The following is a 24,747-nucleotide window of genomic DNA, read 5'->3' as shown; positions in this document are numbered from 1 at the left end:
TATATATATATATACTGTATATATAAATTACAAAAGCTCATAACAAAATTATTGAAAATAAAATAAAGCTAAATATATATATATATAACTCATAAAAATTCATATGGAAATTATATATAATAAAATCTATTGTAAAAGATTAATAAATACTATACTAAATACTACTAAAACAACATTGACCTGCAAGTTCAGAACTATTTTGATCAAATAAAATCAAACAATAAAAAAAGCGCATTTTCAAAAAACAGTAAAACATGAAGGATCTCAAATGGGGTCATTTTACATAATAAAAGTATATTAAATAGAAAGCCAATAAATTAAAAAGCACTCTGCATCGATCCTCAGAGCTGAGCTTGGTCAACTTATAGTGCGACTAGTTGGAAATAATAATGATTCAGAAACATTCAGACTTTAATATGTTTTTATTGAAAAAAGTGTACCAATGAAACAACCAAAAAAAAAAAAAAACTTCAGAAAAGTATTTTGTAGAGCAAAGCTCTTATGTACAGCATATTGCACTATATAACAAAACCTAAAACTTCCATACTGTATTAAAAGCAGAAACCACCGTGAGGAGTGCAGAGAGTACAGTCCCAATGTTTACACACATGCTACATCTTCGCTGGGTCTCATTTCTCGGTGTACAGTGAGTGTGTGTGAGCCTCGCACCAACCAAAGATACTTACAATAAATGGCTTTCTGAACGGGTTCATTTCAATGTAAATCATCAGCGGTAGATTCATTGAAGACTAACAAGGAATGTTTTAAGATTAAAAAGAGCCCTTAAAATATCAAAACATCTGCCTTCAAAAAGCCACCAATTCAGTAAGAAAATCCGTTTTGGAAACCAAAACCAATGAGCCCCAACAATAGCAGTCCATATCAACTTACAAAACTACAAAAACACAACAAAGATGGAGAGAAATCCAGTTAAAGACACTGTTGGCTTCATCATGGGGTGTTGATTTCAGACTAATACAGGCTTCTTAAAAACATCCAAGACGCAAAAAATATATTCCTGACATCTCAAGAAGTTGAGACGAGCGACTATAACACTGGGATTCGAGAACCCTTGAGATTCAGCCAAACACAAAGTACTTTCCAGTGCATGTAGAGAGAGAGAGAGAGAGAAACAGAGATGATGAAGCACTTCATTAACACAGCTGTGTTTGTCTTTCTGATTGATTTCAGCAGATCTTTAGGAGACTGGGACGATTGAACAAGGTTTTAGACAAATTCATCATCACTTTTTCCTCATTCATTTCATGAAAAGATCGAGTGAAGCTCACGAGGGACGCATAACAAACATGTCCAGGTCATATTTTACACTAAAATCTGAAGAAAAGTGGGTGTTCAGTCAGAATCAATTATAAACTCATTATAACCATCCGAGCTGCTCATTTTATAGCTGTATACTCTCACTTTAAAGGAGTAGTTCACTTTTAAAAAAACTTTTCCTGATAATTTACTCACCCCCATGTCGTCCAAGATGTCCATGTCTTTCTTTCTTCAGTCGAAAAGAAATGAAGGTTTTTGATGAAAACTTTCCAGGATTTTCTCCATTTAATGGACTTCAATGGGGACCAAACGGTTCAAGGTCCAAATGAGAGTTTCAGTGCAAACCGTTCAAAGGACTTTAAACGATTCCAGACGCCAGATGAATAAGGGTCTTATCTAGGACCCTTCGAGTCATGACTCAAAAAAAGATTTGTTCATTTTGATGAACGAGTTCGAACAGGAGAGTCACGAACGCGCATCACAGAACAGAGCAAGGCGAGCATTTGAGCTTATAAAACTTAAACTTTTGTATTTATTTTTGAAATGGCTGATCGTTTCACTTGATAAGACCCTTATTCATCGTCTGGAATCGTTTAAAGCCCTTTGAACAGTTTGCACTGAAACTCTCATTTGGACCTTGAACCGTTTGGACCCCATTGAAGTCCATTATATGGAGAAAATCCTGGAATGTTTTCATCAAAAACCGACTGAGGAAAGAAAGACATGGACATCTTGGATGACATGAGGGTGAGTAAATCATCAGCAAAAGTTTTTTTTAAAAGTGAACTACTCCTTTAAGACTCGTTTGGGTCTGAATATGTTTTCAGGTAACCTAAAAACAGTGGTTGTTTTAACTCAATTTTGGGTCAAATATGGCCACTAGGGTAAATTGTTTAATTAAATTTTTAACACAACGTTTGGGTTTGTCCATATTTGACCCAAAGTTGGGTTAAAACAACCCAGAGTGTGTGAGCGCAGCGCAATCCGATCGGTGTGAAAGCAGCGCATTAATACAGAACGGTGATTAAACTGACTGGAACTACTTGTGCATTAAACGGTTTTATTTCAGCCAATCAGAATCGAGTTTTCAGACAGACCATGCATGGAATAAAATATATCTTGATTAATCAATATAATTGATTTAAATTGAACCTTTTCTGGTGGATTTTGGACACCACCTGGACATGTTTGCATGAGATTCACCTGATTTTACATAATACGCAATTATACAAAATAATCTCTCCGGATTGTTCTGATTTCATCTGATGGCACTTTGTTGATTTGAACAAACAGAACAACAGTGACCAGATTTCTGGAGATTAAAATCCTCCTTCAGAAACACAACAAAACGGCAGAAATGCACGACAAAAACGTTAGTATCAAGGCATATAAAGAAAGGAATTGCACAGTGAAATGTATACAGTAGCAACGAGTCGATATACACATAAAAAAAGGAATAAAATAAATAAGAACAAAATCAATAAGAAGTGGAGGAGTGCACATTCGGGCTAGAAGAGGCGGACGAGTGGCTCTGGCTCAGCGTTCACGATCTGCAGGAAACTCTCGTTCACCTCGAGCAACATTCAACACACTGTACCTGTAATCTACTAATGTACCAAAGCACAGGCCAACACACACCGCTCATATTACACCTCGCAATCAGAAGGTACACTCGAAAAAAAGATGGGTTGTTTTAACCCAAATCTGGACAAACCCAACCGTTGGGTTAAAGATGTCATTTAAAACGTTGAACTTTTACTTTCAACTGTACATTTTAACCCAACATTTGGGTTAGTCCATATTTGACCCAGATTTGGGTTGAAATAACCCAGTATTGTTCAGAGTGTAAAGAAGCCATTTTTCATTACTTTGCATTGACATGGTCATTATTGTCTTGAAAAGTGAATCGAATAAAGACAATTTATTTTTGTTGAGCTGCTTTGCGGCAGAACTTGAATCTGAATCATTGATTTTCCTCTATATTAATGAAAGCTACACTCTATTCAATTCAATACTGTATTTCAGTGATGAAAATCAACCAGATTTTTAAGCATTAATTCAATTAAGTAATCAATTTATTACTCCCCATGTACATCAGGAAAAAAATAGGAAACAAATATTAAAAGCATAAAATAAACATTATCAATTAAAAGGCGGTAGAGAAACCGCTGCTATGATGAATACTGAACTACAAATTAAGTATTATTTTAGTATCTTTAAGATATTTTTTTGTATTTATTAATATTTTGAATCTGGTTTTACACTTTAATTTTTTTTTTGTCATTTTTAATAGTTTTTTATTTTAGTGCATAAAGTTAAACTAAATTAAAATGTGAAATGTTGCTTCTGGGAACTGGCTGAAATAAAATAACTCGCATTTTGTATTTTATTTTATTTCAAGTAATAAAACTAAATTGCCCTAAAAATCTTTGCTTCTTTCTTTTGATTATTGGGGTGAAAATATGAGCTGAATGTCACTGGATTTCAATATTTGATAAATCATGACGACTTTCATTGGTATTGTCTTCAAAAAATTATTTATATGCTGTCCTTCATTTAATCATTCTGCCAACATGTCTGGTTTTAAATGAACGAATTGCATGTTGGCGAAAAAAATCACAAAATGTGTGTCACTCCTTCAAGATGAAAAAAATCAAATAAAATACAGGACAGACAAATCAGAGAAACAGCATTGAATGCATCAGTGTCTTCAAACATAATCAGAAGTTCTTCCTCACGTCTTTTACAAATAAAGTAGTGGTTCTATTAAAAAAAAGAAAAGAAATGTACACCACCAAACCTGTCCAGATCACCTGACAGATATACAAGTGGAAATAAAACAGGCGCGAGTGTCCTGAGAGGAGAAGTAATGCAGTCACACAGTATTGCTCGCAGGCCATGACACGACGGCCATGTTTAAGATGATATACAACAACTGAACGACACATGAAGAGAGCCGACGACGACTACAATAAGGCTGAGGCTGATATGTGTGCTGTATGTTAGTGTAAACACAGTCTAGGTCGTTCTGTTCACGTCGTAGGCACGGAAATGATGCTTTGTATCTATTGGCCGTTTCAAATGGAGTGGATTGAAGTACCTGAGTGAGTCGGAGACGTAAAGTCCACACTTTTACTAAACGTTTATACAATAAGGTCCCATTAGCGCATCAGCTAATAATGAGCAATACACGTGTAACACTTTATCTTTGCTAACGTTGCGTGATAATAATCACTATTTACACTCTAAAAATGCTGGCTTGTTTTAACCCAACTTTGGGTCAAATATGGACAAACCCAGCCATTGGGTTACATTTTTAGATTACATTTTTAACCCAACGTTTGGGTTTGTCCATATTTGACTCAAAGTTGGGTTAAAACAAGCTTTAAAAGTATTTATTATTGTTAGTTTGTAAGGAAACGTGTTGTAAAGTGTTACCGTTTATTCTAATATTTAAAAAAAATTATATCACCGAATTTCAATAAAATCTTATTTGTTAACATTAGTTAATACATTAACTACACTGTAAAAAATGACATGATCAATAAGTTATGACAACACGTTTTAACTTTGCGTAAACTCATCAAAATAAGTTAAGCAATTTTCAACTTTTTGTCATAAGTTATTCAAGATTCAACTCATTTTTTAAAGTCAGTTTAATGTAATTTAAGTTGAAATGACTTAAACAACACAAGTTGATTGTACTTAATTTAAGGCAGCAACTTTTTTTACAGTGTAACAATTAACAATATGTGTTTATTCAACTTAAAACTTTAAAGTTTAAGTTCAAATTAATATGTGAAGTACTGAGTGACAACTTGGATATTTGAGTTGACTGAGCTTGGCAGCACGAACATTTACTATTTAAAGTCTAATTTTTTTCTTACGCATTTATTAATGTTCATATTAGTTCACAGTGCATCAACTACCGTACAACTTGCAATCTTTAGTAAATGTTGAGATTAAAAAGTACTAATCATTTTTAGTTTACGCAGTGTTAACAAATAAAACCTTATTGTAAATCAGTTTTCACCCGAAGTCTTGCGTAGACGATGAAACACGATATTTTCCCAATCCATATTACCGGATGATTGTTGACGAGCCTGATGCCAAGAACTGAATGAAATGAAATTAAAAAAAGAGAAAAACAGCAGTACATCAACTTATCATTGACTTCATCAAAACCTCTTCGGTTGCTCGACAAACACAAGGACGTAAGTATTTAAAAACAGGAAGAACAATAAAAAAAAAATCTCAACAATGGTGAGATAAAAAAAAGTAAATAGAACATCAAAACACCAAGAAATTTGAGGTGCAAAAAGCTTTTTTTTTTTTTTCAGAGAAACGGCCTCTTTGGAGATTTGTAGGTGACGTCCTGGGAGATTTCTGAAGGAAAAGTATCCGAATCTTCACCTGTTCCCTTCGGCGGTGGCGTGGGACGGTAAGGCGTTCCCAAGACTCGTGGAGCTCATTCAAATACACGTACGGAAGTGCAAACACGAACAGCACACTGTACAAAATACCTCAATGTGTTTATGAAAATATTCCTGTTAGAATCTCAAGAACATCATGGCATCTTCGTCGGGGGAAAAGAGGTTGCCATAAAAACCGCCCCCCGTCCTGCGGAGGATCTTCTCAGTCTTCGTTTTCTCCCCCTCAAAACCCGTGTTAGATACCAGACAGTGCCGTTGGACGTCCCGCTCCGTGAGGTGGACTGGGACACGGATGGCAGGTTTTGTTTCACCGATTGGCCCTCCCGTCCTGAGCGTCGGCGTCTCTCCCGAACAGGAGTGTGTAAAACGTGTTCGCCACACGCCGCCACAGGGGCTCCTGGTGCCTTTGGTTTCTGTGACGCTGCCAAACACAAACAACACCAACAAATAAATCACACACGACGAAGCAGAGCCGCAGTCATGAGGAGGAAGAGAAAATCCAGACACTTAAAATCTTTTGCTGATAATTTACTCACCCCCGTGTCATCCAAGATGTCCATGTCTTTCTTTCTTCAGTCGAAAAGAAATGAAGGTTTTTGATGAAAACATTCCAGGATTTTTTCCATATAATGGACTTCAATGGGAACCAAACGGTTCAAGGTCCAAAAGACAGTTTCAGTGCAAACTGTTCAAAGGGCTTTAAACGACACCAGACGATGAATAAGGGTTTTATCAAGCGAAACGATCAGCCATTTAATTTAATAAAAATAATAACAAAGTTTACGTTTTTGGACCTTGAACCGTTTGGACCCCATTGAAGTCCATTATATGGAGAAAATCCTGGAATGTTTTCATCAAAAACCTTAATTTCTGTTCCACTGAAGAAAGAAAGACATGGACATCTTGGATGACGAGGGGGAGAGTAAATCATCAGGAAATTTTTATCCTGGAGTTAAATAATACTTTAAGGTCAGGAATAATTGTTATAATATTAATCACATTTTAAAATGGTTTCAAACCATTTAAGCACAAAAAAATGCAATTCGGCACAAATGCTGAATTGAATTCTTTCTTGCACTTGAGAGGACAAATACACACAAAATTTATGTCAAAGTATCCTTCCAAACACGGTTGGCACATGTAACAGTCTACTGGATTGGTGCATTCGGTCTTAAAGTGACAGTAGCCCAATAAACCCGCTCTGTGTCATTAATGTGAATCAAAGAACAAAATAAAAGAAAACCACTGATCTTGACTGAATAACTTTTATAACTTATGAAAACTATTTGATTTTAATTTCTGAACTTCTTTCAGTTGTACTTATTCACTTGTAGCTATTTGTATGAATGAACACTTGTCATTAATAATGTTCGAAAAGTATATTAGTCAGTCTATATTATTAGTTAGTTGTTCTTTATGCTGCTGATTTTTGATCATGGTAAATTGTTCAGCTGCAACACAATGTTTTGCAAAAAGACAATAAATATCTTTGACATCTATGTTTGGGAATCGATAAGAATTAGAAATAAATAAGCAGAATTGGAATCACTGAAACAGATATTTAGAATGCATTTAAAATATATTTTAGTCAGAATATATTTGAATCCTTTTGCTGTATGAGACAATACATTGAAATCTTAGGTTTTAAATCTTATGACATTGCCGTAACGCCCGTAAACAGCTGAGTGTGAGGACGCGGCGTGATGTAATAGGGGAGTAAACACAGTGAAATCCAGACACCGTGAAACTCTGGCAATATTTCCACAACAAACGCTGTCTGTGCCTTCACCTTCACACACAGGAGATCAGACACACCAAACACAGTCTAAGACACTGGCCAATCACAACGCACTGGGTCAGCTGGCCAATCACAGCACTCAGAGCTTTTGATTGACAAAAATAATAATGATAATCAAAATGCAAGCACAGCAATTCAACCTTTTAATTCTTCTCGATCCCGCCGCCGTTGGCAGGTGTACTAGTGAGAACTATGTTTCTCATGACGTCATCAGACACACGTCTCGTAATAAAGATGATGGATGGGCGACTCTCACGCTCTCGAGTCGTTATCCTGGCACTGAGGAGAATTGGATTTGGGAAGATTAAGTGGATAATACTACCACTGTCATTGAGGGAGGGAAGATAAGATCATTTCACTAAATAGGATTACGCTGCTCTTGAGGCAGGGTGGAGACGCACACACACACACACACACACACACTGTATTTTATTTCAGCTTGCTCAGCTCTCTAGAGAGACGAAACCCAGTCCAACACTGATAACACATCTGTTGCTTTCACACACGAGTCATAAAGTATGAGCCGAAGTCTTCCCTGTAACTCGCTGCTCTAAAGCCGTCACACACATCACACATGACAACACACACACATGCACTTCCAGAGCTGTAGGACACTATTTAACACACACACTACCAGTCAAGTATATATGCAATGTGACTGCAATGACTTTATTACCTATTTAACAGTGTTTTCTCGTACACTCTTGATAGTTTATGTATAAAGGCATCTCTTGTACCAGTTACAATCACAACCTTCTTCACTCTCTCAGACCCTCAGCTACAAGTAAATACTTTTATGTATGAAACAGCCAGTATCATCGTCTTAACGAGCAAGTCACAACGCACTGGGTCAGCTGGCCAATTATGACGCACTGGGTCAGCTGGCCAATCACAACGCACTGGGTCAGCTGGCCAATCATGACGCACTGGGTCAGCTGGCCAATCACAACGCACTGGGTCAGCTGGCCAATCACTACGCACTGGGTCAGCTGACCAATCACTACGCACTGGGTCAGCTGGCCAATCACAACGCACTGGGTCAGCTGGCCAATCACTACGCACTGGGTCAGCTGGCTAAACACAACGCACTGGGTCAGCTGGCCAATCACAGCACATTGTGCCAGCTGGCCAATCACAACGCAGTGGGCCAGCTGACCAATCACAGCGCACTGAGGTTTTCAGAAGGCGGGGCTTTGTAGAAATCAGTGTTTCGGACAGACTGGGAATAGAGGAGCTGCAATAATGTACAGTGTGTGAAAAATCACGTGTTTTGTTGAGCTTGTTAACCTATTCTATTATACTAAATAAACTTCATAATGAATTCATTATAACGAGCATCACATGACTCCTTTAAAAAATACTATTTCAGTCTTTCTGCTTTCAAAATTATATATTTGTAATTGCTTGTGAAATTAGCAATTTCTAAGTGAAAAGTGTTCTAAAATAAATTGAAGCTGACATAAAAATGTATATTTTTTCAATGACAAAAAACACGTTTTTTTTACTAAAATATAAAAATAAAAAATGATTCAAAACATTAATACAACTATAATAGTATCGCAATACTAAAACAACACTGAATGAGTTTACACACACTCATTTTTTTTCCATTGCGAGTAAATTTCACAAATAATTACAAAGAAATGGCAAGTGACACACTGAATTAAACATGAACTTTTGAAGCAGAAAGAATGGAGTAGTGTTTTCTCGTCAGGTCGTGCAGTAGAAGGTCTCAGACTGTCGTTCTGTTGGCTGCACATTGCAGAGCGTTGCATAAGCCCGAGACGCGCCTCGCTTTGCCCTCACACACCAGTTTACAACCCGGCGAGAACGCAGAAAACACACCAGGATATTCAGGCAGAGAAGAAAACAACTTCTTGACCTCAAAAGTAATAAGGAAAAGCCGGCAGTGAAATGCAGGTTTAATGAATAACCATTAGCACTCAATCATCATATTCAGTTTTCTAGAGCAACGTCAACGCCATTACTAACGCTCATGTTAGAGCGTGTTCAAATCAAATCACTAATATTTCTGAATGCAACCGCATACAAAGAGCATTTTGAATAATAAAAATGATGCAAAATACAGTGCAACTGTCGCTAATATGCAAGTAAAAACTGCTTTTCATGGACAACATTTTTTTTTCCAGAATAAAAGAATATATACTTCGAATATACAGTGTAAAAATGGGCTTTATAGAGTAATGATCTTCATTAAGATCAGCAACATAGTGAGGATTAAACTGAATTAAACAGAAAGTTGTGATCCAGTCCTTCGATATTTTCAGAAAGTGACACAAACTGTTATAAAAAAAGAGCTCATTAATTATATATAGTTCTTTAGAACACCATCAGGTTCTTGTACTTTATAGTAGAAATAAATAAAGATCTGAAGAACATGTGAGGAAACACTGGGAATCAACAACTCAAAAACACACACAGCCAAAAGTTCAGATATGTGTGTGTGGCGCTCGCTCTCACAGCCAACTCTCAGAATCCAGTCAGCGGCTAAATTTAGCCTGAGATAAAGAAAGAGAAGTTTAACCAGACACACACACACACACTCGCGGTTATAGTGACGTCACTGCAGTGAGTTTATCAGCTCTGCGTGCCGTTGGCCAATCAGCAGCTGAAACCCCCAGAGAACAGGCTTATCTGTGCACACACACACACACACACACACACAAAACCGTAATAAACTCAGCTTGAGGACTCTATTAAGAAAGATTTTTAGTAAAAGCAAATCAGTGCATGTGCATTAATATGAAGATTATGAGTGTTTATAACGCATATTTGGTCCTCAGCATGACTTTATTCACCTAAAGGCTTTTACAACAACTTTTTTGATCCACTTCAAAAGTTGAATAATGTATGTATCTAGCAGAAATACAGTGTGTATATATATATATATAAAATGTTATGCAAAAAAAAAAAAAATATATATATATATATATATATGAAGAGTTCAGATGCAATAGCCTCTAAATGCCATTTGAAATTTTCTTCTTTAATGATGATTTTTATCAAACTTGTATATTTAAGTTCAGTCATTTCACTTAAATAACAATTAATAGGTAATTATCATTGCCATTTATGTGAAATTACTGAACTTAAATTTACAAGTTTGATAAAAATCATCATTAAAGAAGAAAATTTCAAATGGGATTTAGAGGCTTTTGCATCTGAACTCTTCATATATATATATATATATAAATAGTTGCATTAATGAGAAATTGAACGGGTGTTCGTAATAATCCCTCAGGTGAGTGTTTATATATATATATATTTGTATTTATATAAAATGTTATGCAAAAAAAAATAAAAATAAAATAATATATATATATATTAATATATATATTTGTATTTATATAAAATGTTATGCAAAAAAATAAATAAAATAATATATATATATATATATATATATATATATATTAAGTTAACATAATTTTGTAAATGAATTTAGTGAAACACCACAAAGACCAGAAAGTTTCAGAATAAAGAGTTGATAGTTGTCCTGTTGCAGATCTGCATGTGTCGCAGGAAAAGCGCAGGTTCTCTTGAGTATTTCAGCACGTATTGTTTGAGTGTTTCTGTGAGCGACAGACGAGCGTCTCACAGGAAAACACTCATCAACACACATCCCGTTTTCTCCAGGGCGAGTGAACGCTGCATTTCTGGTAAACACACGTATATCTGTGCAGCGCTGCATAAACACACACACACACACACACACACCTTCATGAGCCGCTTCGACTTGGACGTGTTTTTATCTTGCGTGACAATGAGGAGGAAGTGATGTTTAACACACACACACACACACACAAGCACACTAGAACTTGTTGCAATCATTGAAAACCTTTTACACTGTCATAATCAAGCCGTCTAATAACAAATATTGTTGACGAATTGCTTTTGTTCCTGTTTTCGGATAAAAGCGTCTGCTCACTGCCAGTCAACAGTTCTGCATCGCTAATGTTCTTAAAAGAAGTCTATTTTTAAAGTGTGATCAAAGCTGAAATTTCAGCATTATTACTCCAAATAAACTTTCTATTCATCAAAAAATCTGGAAATAAAAAATGTATATAAGTGTTTTTAGCATTGATAATAATCATAAATGATGTTAAATCATCATATTAGAGTGATTTCTGAAGGATCATGTGACACTGAAGACTGGAGTAATGATGATGAAAATTCAGTTGCAAGATGCAAGATTTTGATAAAGTTTTAGTAAATGAAGAAATCAACATTAACAAATATTAATAAATGCTGTATCCGTGCGGTTTAATTGTGCGGTTCCTGCGATTATGAGATTAATCATAAATCACAGTTAAATAGATAACATTTGTGCATATTAAGTCTTTTAAAATGGATTCTCGTACAACAGTGACCTCTCTGTCTCTCTCTGTGTGTGTGTGTGTGTGTCGGGCCCCCGAGGGCCTCAGAGCTGTGGAGAGAGCAGTCATTAATCTCTCAGCAGAGACGCTCTTCATCACACGCCTCAGGGATTCAGATCTGCTGGATCTTACAAATCATCCCAACCTGCGACAGCGATGAAAGTGTGTGTGTGTGTGTGTCAGTCGAACATGCCTGAACCTTCCAACTCTGATGAAAAGCTCTAAACTTCAGTGAAACCTTCCTCATTCAGACTGTCTTACACTTTTCATCTTTCTTTAGTGTGTGATGTTGCAGTTTGAGAAGAACACATCTCAATACTCCTCATTATAATAATTAATGCGCAGAATAAAGGGGCGGGGCCTGGTTGAGTTAGTTAGTAGTGTGTTAAACTGGCGGTTATGGAAAGGGGCGGAGCATTTCCCAAACACACTCGAAGCGCTCGACCAATCACAACACACTGCTCCAGCCGACCAATCAGAGCACAGTGTGCTTTTCAGGAGGAGGGGCTTCATAGAGACAGGAAGTCAACAGAGCGTTAGGGAAGAGAGGAGCCGCAACAGTGGCAAAATAATGTGTTTTTTGAACATTCAGCTTTGCATCACAAGAATAAATGAGAGTTTAAAATATATAAGGAATACTTATAATAATATTTCAGTGTTTGTACTGAATATTTGATCAAATAAACGCAGCCTTGATGAGCAGAAGACACTTCAAAAACATAAAACAGTCCACACACACCACACACACACTTCCAAAACAGTTTCATCTAATTAAGAAAAACAACTCTTCTGGAGTCAATAGTAGAACCCGACCGATAAAGGATTTTAAAGGCCGACACCGATACAAATATTTTTGGGTTTTAAAATCCGATATATCGGCCGATATTTTTTTTTTATTAAATATTGTTGGATTTCACACACGTGTAAAAGAAAAGCTAACTTTTCTGCACAAGATACGTTTGATACTTTTTCTCTATGTCTAAATGTTCACTCCTCGCAAGTATAACTTGACTGTAACTAGAGATATGCTAGTTATAAATACAGTAATCATTACTTTATTTAGGCAGAAAAAGTTGATTGTGGTTTCCAAGCTCATTAATGTTAACGTTAGCGGTCTTCCACTGCGTTAGCTAGCTTTGTGGTTAGCTAGTCTATGATGAGCCATAATTTGGCAATAGATAACATCATACTGCCAATTGTAAAACATACATTTTCAATATAACAGGCCAAGGAGAGATGATTGAAGCGTGTTTCGCCCGTTTTTATTTTATTTTTTAAATATTCATTTATCGGCCATTATAACTGCCGATACCGATATTTTGGAAAATGCCGATATATCGGTCTGGCTCGAATCAATAGTGTGATTGTGTCGGCGTAAAACGTTTTAAATCCATGCCTGACGAGGTTTCATTGCTTTAGAACAGAAGTGTGTGTAACGTGTAGCTTTACTGAATCACACTGCTTGAAAATAACACAATTAGCAACATAAAAACCTAAAATAACCATGAACGCACACACCAGCGCCAACTTTAGAGGCGAAACATCAATCAAGAAGAACAGAAAGAAAAGGAGTAAACGGAGACGATGCCAACAGCCAGTGGTGTTTAACCTGCCGATACTGAAGATGAAATCATGCAATCGATCCAAGAGTGGCCGCACACACACACACGCCGGGAGATTTACACACTCAAAACACACCGACGTCTCGTGATCAGGATAGACAGCTGAACGTTCATAACACCAAACACGATGGGATGATCAAAATCACCAGATCTCGTCGAAAAATAAATCACTAGAACTTTGATATGGAGTTATTTTAGTTGTTATTAATAATTGTATTTTTTGGGTGTACTGTCCCTTTAAATGCTGGAGCTTCACTTTTCTCAATGTGTTGAATCCGCTGGTTTAGTATGAAGCAAGTTCTCCTCACAATACTGACGGTCTTCAACCTTAACACTACATATAATGTATTTCTACAAACTATCTAGCAACAAACAAACATTTAGACCTCGTTTCCCACAATGCAACCCATCCTTCCCGATGCACATGCAAGCAAACAAAAGCAACATCTCCAGTAGGAGAAAGAGATATGGAGATGTGGGGCAGAAATAGTGTCTTATCACGGCTGGCAGCAGACTGACTATCAGCGCGCTGTGTGTGTGTGTGTGTGTGTGTGTGTGTCACCCCCACAGCTTCACAAGCCTCTTATTTGCCCGTCTCCTGCGGGTTCGTCTCGCTGGAGTCTCCCTGACCACCACTGCTCCCCGGGGTTCCCCAACCACATGTTTACCTAGTTAGCCACTTCTGTTTAAGACTCTCTCTCTCTCTCTCTCTGTGTGTGTGTGTGTGTGTACATACTGGACTATATTTTGGGGACAAATTTGTACCCAGAAGTGACCACAACCTGACAAAGTCTCAAAAAACTCACTTTATGGACTGCCTCATTTGTAATTTTGGTCTAAAATTTAAATTGTAAAAATGTAATAATGCAGAAAGTTGTGTGTGATGGGTAGGTTAGGAGGTTGGGTTAGTGTGTGTGTGTGGGTTTGTGGGAGTGTAGGTTTAGGGTTTGTGTAAAAGCAGAGAATATACAGTTTGAACAGTATAAAAACCATAAAACCATTACCAAAACCATTTTGTGTTTGTATGTGTGTGTGTATGAGTGTGCATACAGTGTATATACAAATAAAAGCTAATTCAAAATATTAATACAAATTATAGCTGTATTCAAATAATATTAACTATATATTAACTATTAATGAAATAAAAATTCATAAAAAGTCCATAGATATAAAAGAATTACTAAAACTTAAAAAAATGAAAATATACAAGATACACAAATAAAAGCTAATTCAAAATATTAATACAAATATTTTATATTAGTATTTATAGTTAATTAAAATTAATTAAAATTACTAAAAACACAAAAATTTCTAAAACTTGAACTAAAATATAAAATTAAAAACTAAGTCAGATTAATAATTTTAATGACACTACGACACACACACACACACTGCAGTGTTACGGACCCTCACTGGAGGAAGCGAGTGCAGTAAACAGGAAGAGAGGGGTTGCCCTAGTTAACTCGTGTCTTTAGGGTCACACACACACACACACACACACACACACACACACACACACAGCTACAGTCAGGAAACACTCCGGCCAAAACAAACATGGCACTGGGAGAATGCTTTGTGTAAACGCGCACTGAAGCGAGACGTAATCTCACGCGAGTCCGCTTCCGTCGTGACGGCAGGCTCACCGTCATGTGTTCCTGGTAGAACTGATCTCCGATCAGCTGGAGCTTCTGTCCGATGCGCGCCTCGACTCTGAGCGGATCCATTGGCTCGTTCTCCCGTCGAACCGCGTCTGCGGGCTGAGATCGACCGGGTGGCGCGAGCAGTAGCGATCCTGCGTTACCTGTTCACACAAACAGAGAATAATATCAGCATCACATCAAAATGGACGAAAATTTATTTTTATTTTTCTTGGAATATTGCATAAATGATTATTCATCATTAATTCAAAGTCATCGTAATCTCTGATGATGTGGGCGGGGCTATAACCTGTCACTCACATGAGATCAGCCAATGTTCAATCATCCAATCAATTCCCCAAGGACACAATCAAGCCCCGCCCATATTTGTTCTTGTTCCAGAAGCGTTTCACTCGGATATACTGCGCAATAGAAGCGCAACTTCACTTTCCTGCTGGTTTTAAATGTGAAATGTGTAATTTCTGAACCTCTAGTGGCACCAAAAGGAATTGCACAAATGATGAGGTTTTCCACACACTCCTGAGTCACTCAAGCCAACAGATCGATCGTCACAGTTGATGCACCAAAATTTTGGCAACTTAAAATATACGTTTAAAGTTGAAAAACACGCTTTTAATGTTGTTTATGTGTGTATGTGGTGTTTTTAATAAGACTTTTGCATTGCTGAGTATTTCCTCCTTAAAACTGCAGCGAAACAAAGACAGTCTCAAAAACACACTTTGAAATCGCTGGTGTTTCTGACGTCACAAACCACCTTGTAACCAATCAGATCAACGTGTGATCGTGAGTGAGTGGAGGCGGGGTTCATTTGCATATTCATAGAACCACGCATAGTAAATGAGGCGAGGGTGTCGGGTTACATTCAAGATATTTTAATGCATGAAGAATGTTATATGTTATTTTGGTGATCAAAGATGAGTTTTAAGGGATACAATTATTGACTACAGGGACTTTATATTATTGGAATATTATTGGTTTCGGATGATTTTTTTTTTTTTTTGGTCGAAAACATTGAAAAAAAAGTGAGGTTTAACTATTATTTTTACTCCATCTGTGTTTTAATCACCGTTCTGAATCTGATCCAGGCGTAGTCACATGATTTTCTCAGCTTTTTGCTCTTAATATTGCTTTTACAGGTTTTAAAGCAGAGGCTCGCTTCCTTTCTTCTGATATATGCTCAAATATTCATACAACAAAATATTCTTTTGTGAAAGTGATGAAAACGTTTTTCAAAAACACTGGCAGGGAAAGAGTTAATGTATGTTTAAATAAATCTCTCATAAAAAAAACGTGTTTATTAGTCACCGTAAATGTTTATATAGAGCTTGGTATAAAAACTGACTTCTGATCTGATCACACACACACACACCGCACAAGTTCAACACCACAGCCAATGCTGACGATGAACTTTGCTCATTACCGCCAGCGAGTGTGTGTGTGTTATTGAGTGTCCGCAACCCTGATGAAAGATTAGGTTGTTTAGCATACAAGCCTATATATAACGCTGTCTATCACGACAACAGCTCTCAGAACAGAGGTCGGAGGTCAAGTGTGTGTGGTGTGTGTTCATCATGTTAAGATGTTTCAAGTATATCTGCTTCAAGAGCTGTAAAAGCAAAGATGTTTAAAAATAAACCTGCGAGAGAGAGAGAGAGAGAGAGAGAGAGAGAGAGAGAGAGAGAGAGAGAGAGAGAGAGAGAGAGAGAGAGAGAGAGAGAGAGTCTGTGGCGTGAAAGCGTCGAGTCATGAAGTCGTGACGTTGATTTCTCACAGAAGTCAAACAGGAAGTTTCGGTTTTAAAGCTTCAGACTGAAAACTAAACACTTTTTTCAGGACTGGACATAAAAATCACATTAATCATCTCTTAAAAACACTGGTAGTGTAAATATAACAAATGATGCAAAAAGAGGATAACATTTTACAATAAAGTTGATAAGTTAATGCATTTACTAACATCAACAATAAATGTAGCCTACTGTTGATTAAAATGCTAAGTTTGATATTACATTGTGTGTGTAAATGAATAGACTTGACCTCGGTGCTGAAACCCAAAGCACAGACAATAGAGACACCAGAATAACAATATTCATGATTCTGAAGCGGAAAACACTGAATTATTGAAGATGAATATGTTTGCACTCTTTCACTGACTAGATATATTTAAAATAAACCACTTTTACTCTTAATATCAGACATGTGGCATCAGGACACACACATATTCCCCCAGTGCATTAGTATAATCAACATTATATATTGTAGTTTAATGACACTAAAACTCTAAAAACTTGAATATTTTCGTATTTTGGGTGAATGTACACATACACTATACCTATGAAGAGTTCAGATGCAAAAGCCTCTAAATGCCATTTGAAATTTTCTTCTTGAATGATGATTTTTATCAAACTTGTATATTTAAGTTCAGTGCTTTCACTTAAATAACAATTAATAGGTAATCATCATTGCCATTTAAGTGAAAGCACTGAACTTAAATATACAAGCTTGATAAAAATGATCATTCTAGAAGAAAATTTCAAATGGCACTTAGAGGCTTTTGCATCTGAACTCTTCATATAGTCGCATTTTGGTATTGCGATATATTGCGGCCCGATATATAGTTACACGCCTGACGATCGGAGCCGTATTGTGTCGTGCACGGTGTCATTTGCATTGCAAAGCGACTGGGAACAAACACAGGTAATACAGCGGGTGAAGTCATGACAGGTGATATGTGTGTGTGACCCTGACCACAGAACCAGTCTCCAGCCGCACGGCTGTATCTGAGCCAATAGCCAACAATACATTATATGGGTCAAAATTATCCATTTTTCTTTTATGCCAAACATCATTAGGATATTGAGTAGAGATCTTGCTCCATGATGCACCCTCAGATTCCACACACACACACCATACATCAATGGAAAGCGTATTGATTCGGCTTAATATGATGTATACATCTCAATTTAAAAACATTGGCCCTTGTGGCGGGTGGTGTGGTCAGAGAGAGAGAGAGAGAGAGAGAGAGAGAGAGAGAGAGAGAGAGAGAGCGGGGTGTGTGTACCGTAGAGTCTGGGCTGGCGCGCTCCCCAGTCCAGCATGCCGTTGGGCGATGGAGCGGGACGCCCTGCTGTCTCTGAAGGCTTTATCTGCAGGCGAGAGGAAGGCCAGCGCTGATGACCCTTCCCAAACACACCATCCTCATCCTCATCCATCAGCTGGACTCCTCACCTACACACACACACACACACACACACACGAGTTAAGAGAAAACAACAACACAATTATATCGGCTGATTAATGGGCCAGTATTTGACCATTTTGAGATGATCAACATATATACATACATATACAGTATATATATATATATATATATATATATATATATACACACAAAACAATTAAATTATATATTATATTTATTACATATATATATATATATATATATATATATATATATATATAAACAGCACACACACAGACATATATATATATATATATATATATATACACAAATATATGTAAAAATAAATACAAAAAAATAGGTGTGTATATATATATATATATAGATTTTATATATATATACACACACACACACACACACAATAAATATATAAATGTATATAATGTATATAATATATATATGTACATATTAAAAATTTAAAATTGAAATGTATTTTATTTAATTTATTTAATTTTTTTATATATTTGTGTTTATATATACATGTGTGTGTGTGTATATATATATAAAATAAATACATAAAAGTTAAATTATATATTATATTTATTATAAATATTAAGTAGTATATATAGACTATACACACATTTATATAAAATGGAATAAATATATAAATAAATATATCTATATATAAAATATGTGTGTATGTGTGTGTATACACACACAAACAAAATGTTACATTTTTATATATTTATTATATTTTATGTATTTATAATAAATAAATATTATATATATATATATATATATATATATATATACACATACGCAAGCACACACACACACACACACACACACATATATATATATATATATATATATATATATATATATATATATATACACATACACACACACACACACATATATATATATATTGCATACGGTAATGACAATTTTCAGTCCTAAACATAATAAAGTGCTGGTGTTTCTGTGTGTGTGTGTGTGTGTGTGTGTGTGTGTGTGTGTGTGTAGTGTTCTGGGTTGTTGTTCAGTGTAAAATCTGAAGTAGTGAACCGCTGCTAGATGTCATTATGAGAATCGGCCAATAAAAAACCCATATGGGTCGACCACGAGACGTGTGTGAATACTCACACACACACACAAGCACTCACACACACACGACATCGCGGAGTAATAACGGGTGTTTGGCTGCGTTTATGGCCGTTAACAGCGGGATAAGTGGACTAAAGATTAGTGTTCTTGTGGTCAGTGGCCGAACTGATTTAGATAAACACAGTGATGAAAACACACACTCGACTGCGGTCGCACCAGTGCTGTACTATATTTAACCTGTCTCGCCTACACTTTCCATGTCGTGCGCCGGTGAAGCGTCGAGAAAAACGACAAATCTGGAAGTCAGGAGCGTTAAAGAGTGAGATCCTGAACACACACATTACAGTACTATCGTCCATCACATTATGTGCATTTATATTCAGTTCACTTTCATGCATATCATGGAACTAACAAGACACTCCTAAAATCTAAAAACCCGTTTTCTACAATTAATTAGCCTTTATTGTTTATGCACAGTACAGTACAATGCTTGTGGGGTTCGGGGCTGAGCAATGCTCTTGATTTATGAGTGAGTGTCCGATAAGGATCTCCAGCAGTGTTGTTTGTTAGACTATCACATCCTCTTAAAAACCTCAAGTTTCCAATGAACCCCTCATGAGAAATACCCAGCATGCTCCGATACAGAGACAGTCGATCGGATGTGTGGCGCTCAGAAGTGCGTGTGAATGTCCTGTGTGTGTTTATGCACAGAAACACGTGTCACACACACCACAAACTATCACGTCTGATTTCCTCAATGAGTGTAAAAATGACACAGCGAAAACATGCAACATGCAGCTCCCTCTACCGCTGCGGATACACACACACACAGTTTTTTTTTCATGAACATCAGTCTCTTGTTCATTTAACTGCATTTGACCTCTTCAATAAAAACTAAGTTAGCAAAATTAAACCCAAAAATTAACTTTGCTCTTCAATATTGTAAATATGATCCACATAGAAGCACCGCTCTTTAGTGTTTTCAATGCATTATTTTTACTAATTATTGTTGCATGTTTTGTTTTAATTTTTTATTTTTATTTTGCATTTCCCGTGTCCTGCAGGATTCAGACATTAAAGCAACCAATACACTTTAACCTGCAGTTGTAGTGATTTGTTAGTTGGTGTCTGACGACTCCCTTAGAGCTTCTGTAGCACTACTGACCCAGTGAGGAAACACACACACACACACACACACACACACTCTCTCTCTCATTTACCCACCCCCACCCCCCACATACACACATTCTCTCTCACACACACACACACACACACACACACACACACACATCCCCCCGCCCCACACACACACATACTCTCTCTCTCTCTCTCTCTCAAACGCGGTCTTGACTCAATTACTGAATAACAACAAACCAAAGTACAGCAGAAATATGTCCAGTTCTTCATCTTTCTGCACATTAGCACGTCATTATTGTTCTCCATATCTTAACGACACGACAGTAGTTCAACTCAACAACACCACAGTGCTCATTATGACTGTTATCTTATCATAAAGTCATTAGAAATACCATTAAATGCCAATAAATCTCTCTGACAGGGCGATTATAACGTGTTTATGAGACTCGTCTCCGGCACTTTAGACTGTCATTATTAATACGAATCAGAAACTCTGAGATTTGAGGTTTGATCCACTGAATGTGCGGTGAGATTTACAGGTACTGTGTTTAAACCCTAGCGAGTTCCCTACCTAGACAGCAGCAGTTTAGATGCGATAGAGGTCGAGCAGACACACACACACTGTTGTCTAAGAGAGAAGCTCACCGGGGTTTGAGACACGGCCAATGTACCGGCTCACACAACAACAACAACAACAACAACAACATCTCTTAATCAACTTCAGTCAGTGATGTGATCGCTAGGTGACAGCTCATAGAAAACACTCCGAATAAGCACTAGTGTCTATACAAATGTATTCAACAATAACACACATTAACACTCAGTCTCAGACTAATATATAACAAAACAAAACAAGTACCGTGTGATTGTACCACACCACCTTATGAAGCAGGGCATAATGAGTAAACACTTCTTACCTGTTCGTCTGCCTGTCGTCCAGTTCAGATGTGAAAATAATCGCGTAAAGTTCAGGAATATCAGTAACACGCTCGCACTGCGCGCGCCTCGTCGGCCACTTCATTCTGCTGTCGGCGTCGAGCTCGCGCTCGTGTTCCAGAGCCAAGGCCTCGCCCTCCTCATGACGTCACGCGCTGTGTGTAAATACACACACACACAAAGACATACACGCACGCGCACACACGCTCTCTCTCTCTCTCTCTCTCTCTCTCTCTCTCTCTCTCTCACACACACACACACATACGCGCACACACGCTCTCTCTCTCTCTCTCTCTCTCTCTCTCTCTCTCTCTCACACACACACATACGCGCACACACGCTCTCTCTCTCTCTCTCTCTCTCTCTCACACACACACACACACATACGCGCACACACGCTCGCTCTCTCTCTCTCTCTCTCTCTCTCTCTCACACACACACACACACACACACATCCTCTCTCTCTTAAAGGGATAGCAGCATATTAATTACGTTTCTACTTCCAACTCAAAGAGGCACTTGAGATATGACATGATTGTCATAAATTATCAGTACTAGGCTACAAATGGCACCAAGGGAAAACAAGCCGTTTTGGATTAATCTGGCACAATTCTATCACGATAGATAGATAGATAGACAGACAGACAGACAGACAGATGGACGGACGGATAGACAGACAGACACATAGACACACAGAGAGATAGATAGATAGATAGATAGACAGACAGAGATATAGATAGATAGATAGATAGATAGATAGATAGATAGATAGATAGATAGATAGATAGATAGATAGATAGATAGACGGACAGATAGACGGACGGACGGATAGACACAGAGAGATAGATAGATAGATAGATGGATGGATAGATATATAGATAGATAGATAGATAGATGAATTGATAGATAGATAGATGATAGACAGACAGACAGACAGATGGACAGACGGATAGACAGACAGACACATAGACACACAGAGAGATAGATAGATAGATAGATAGATAGACAGACAGAGATATAGATAGATAGATAGATAGATAGATAGATAGATAGATAGATAGATAGATAGATAGATAGATAGATAGATAGATAGATAGATAGATAGATAGATAGACGGACAGATAGACGGACGGACGGATAGACACAGAGAGATAGATAGATAGATAGATGGATGGATAGATATATAGATAGATAGATAGATAGATAGATGAATTGATAGATAGATAGATGATAGACAGACAGACAGACAGACAGACAGACAGACACAGATAGATAGATAGACACACAGATAGATAGATAGATAGATAGATAGATAGATAGATAGATAGATAGATAGATAGATAGATAGATAGATAGATAGATAGATAGATAGATAGATAGATGCATGGTATTGCATAACTCACCATCTGGCATGAAGGTGTTATCTTAGACAAACAGTGTTAGAACACACACTCCAGTGATGTCATTGTGAGAGTGTGTGTGTCCTGCTGTGCTTTTCTCCTCGGCTCTATTGTAAAGCGTTCTCCACAAACGGCTGTTTAATCTCTTCACTGACATCATTCAGCTTTCATATCCTCAGCTCATCATATAATGTCAAACTATAAAGGCTTTATTTATAGACATTCACAAAACTGTAGCTTTCAAACTTTTGATAATGAGATGAATTCATATTTACAGAATGCCAGGAATGCATGAGTGTGTGTGTGTGTGTGTGTGTTACTCGGAATCTTCCTGCGCAATTCAGTATAATTCTGCACTATGCCTTTAAGACTTCAACCATGTGACTTCTGGCCAATCAGAGTGTTTGTTTTGGTCTGGCCCTGCTGTGCTGTATTCACACACGTGGATGGGAAATTCCCACAGCTGTAGTGTGTGTGTGTGTGTGTGTGTGTGTGTGTGTGTGGTTCATCATATGATTTTACACTGACTTCATATGAGAGCTGACTTCAATGATTCCACTACACCGGAAAAAACTACACTCACACTTACACAAACTCTTTCTCACACACACACACACACACACAAACTCAAACACTCACACACACTCAAACACACGCACACACATACACAGACTCACTCACTCTTAAACACACTCACACACACACAAAAGTTGATTTATGATTTATGCTTGATTTATGCTGATTATAAGCTATCTGAATAAATGCATTTTAAAAATATTTAAATAAAATCAAATAAAATGCAAATAGTTAACAATCTATTATGCCATGTTTACCTGATTTATTTATATACACTAAAAAAGTCTTTAGGTCAAACATGGACAAAATCAACTGTTGTGTTTAAAATGTACGCACACAAACACACACACACACACACACACACACACACACACACACACACACGCACACACACACACACACATTCCGTTGAACACGAAAGAAGATGTTTTGAAGGATGCTGGTAACAGCTGCTGGTCTCTGACTTCTAAAGTATGAATAAATAATAGAGTGGAGGGAAAGCCAGTCGGGGCCAGAAACTGGATCTTCGCATTAACACTAAAACCAGTAAAAATATTGAGTCTGCAGAAAATGCATCAAAATAAATCTTTCTCATTAGCAAAAACATTTAAACATGAGCCCGTGTGTTGAGTGTCCTCTGCTCCGGCTGTTTGAGTTAGCTCTCTCGCCCGCTCTCTCTCTCTGTGCAAACACAGCTGATGCGTGCCGTGGTGTGTTCAGACTAACACAGCCTCATACATCAGATCAACATATTCATCTGTGCTAACTTATTAAGTTGTGTATTGTAAATCATTGCATTGCAGTAGAAGAGCTCATGTGCAATGAAGAGGTCAAACATGAGTGATATTACACTGTGCACTGAAGAATAACATAAGCTAAACTTTTGTGTACTTATTATATATATATATATATATATATACAGCAGCAGCAGGGTTATGATCTGCCCTTCTTTTGACGGATCAATAAACATGTGGACAGCTGGGTCACACACTCCCTCATGTTCGTCCAGTCCTATCACGACCAATTCGTACGAATTCGTACGAGTGATTCAAAAGTGGCTAATTCGTACTAATTCATATGACCTCACTCGTACAAATTTGTACGATTTGTCTAAACCCACGTGACGGTTATGTTTAGGGGCGGGGTCAGGGGTAGGTCATTCGTACGAATTCATACAAATTGGCTAATTCGTAAAATATGTACGATTTAGCTAAATCGTACTAATTCGTA

At 37.2% G+C, this 24,747-nt stretch overlaps 1 protein-coding gene across 1 annotated transcript; it reads right to left on the bottom strand.

Annotated features, from left to right (window-relative positions):
- Positions 1-407: 407 nt before the first annotated feature.
- bmf1 (BCL2 modifying factor 1) lies at positions 408-23,229 on the bottom strand. The gene is made up of 5 exons (XM_039662907.2): positions 22,945-23,229; positions 21,523-21,696; positions 18,242-18,408; positions 15,169-15,326; positions 408-6,132 (listed from the first exon to the last, which is right to left on the bottom strand). The coding sequence occupies exons 3-5, from the start codon at positions 18,390-18,392 to the stop codon at positions 6,019-6,021; spliced, it is 423 nt and encodes a 140-aa protein (XP_039518841.2). The 5' UTR covers positions 18,393-18,408; positions 21,523-21,696; positions 22,945-23,229; the 3' UTR covers positions 408-6,018.
- Positions 23,230-24,747: the final 1,518 nt, after the last annotated feature.

Source organism: Pimephales promelas, chromosome 15 (assembly GCF_988280905.1).
Source record: "Pimephales promelas chromosome 15, fPimPro1.hap1.1, whole genome shotgun sequence".
In the NCBI taxonomy this organism is placed as follows: domain Eukaryota; kingdom Metazoa; phylum Chordata; class Actinopteri; order Cypriniformes; family Leuciscidae; genus Pimephales; species Pimephales promelas.
The sequence above is the reverse complement of the archived record's forward strand: the minus strand, read 5'-3'. Positions and strand labels throughout refer to the sequence as shown.

Coding starts and splice junctions, on each gene's coding strand:
- bmf1 (XM_039662907.2), bottom strand. CDS start 18,392: ATGGATGAGGATGAGGATGGTGTGTTTGGGAAGGGTCATCAGCGCTGG. Junction 15,327..18,241: donor GCGCCAGCCCAGACTCTACG/GTACACACACCC, acceptor TTGTGTGAACAG/GTAACGCAGGATCGCTACTG. Junction 6,133..15,168: donor TCTACCAGGAACACATGACG/GTGAGCCTGCCG, acceptor TGTGTTTGGCAG/CGTCACAGAAACCAAAGGCA.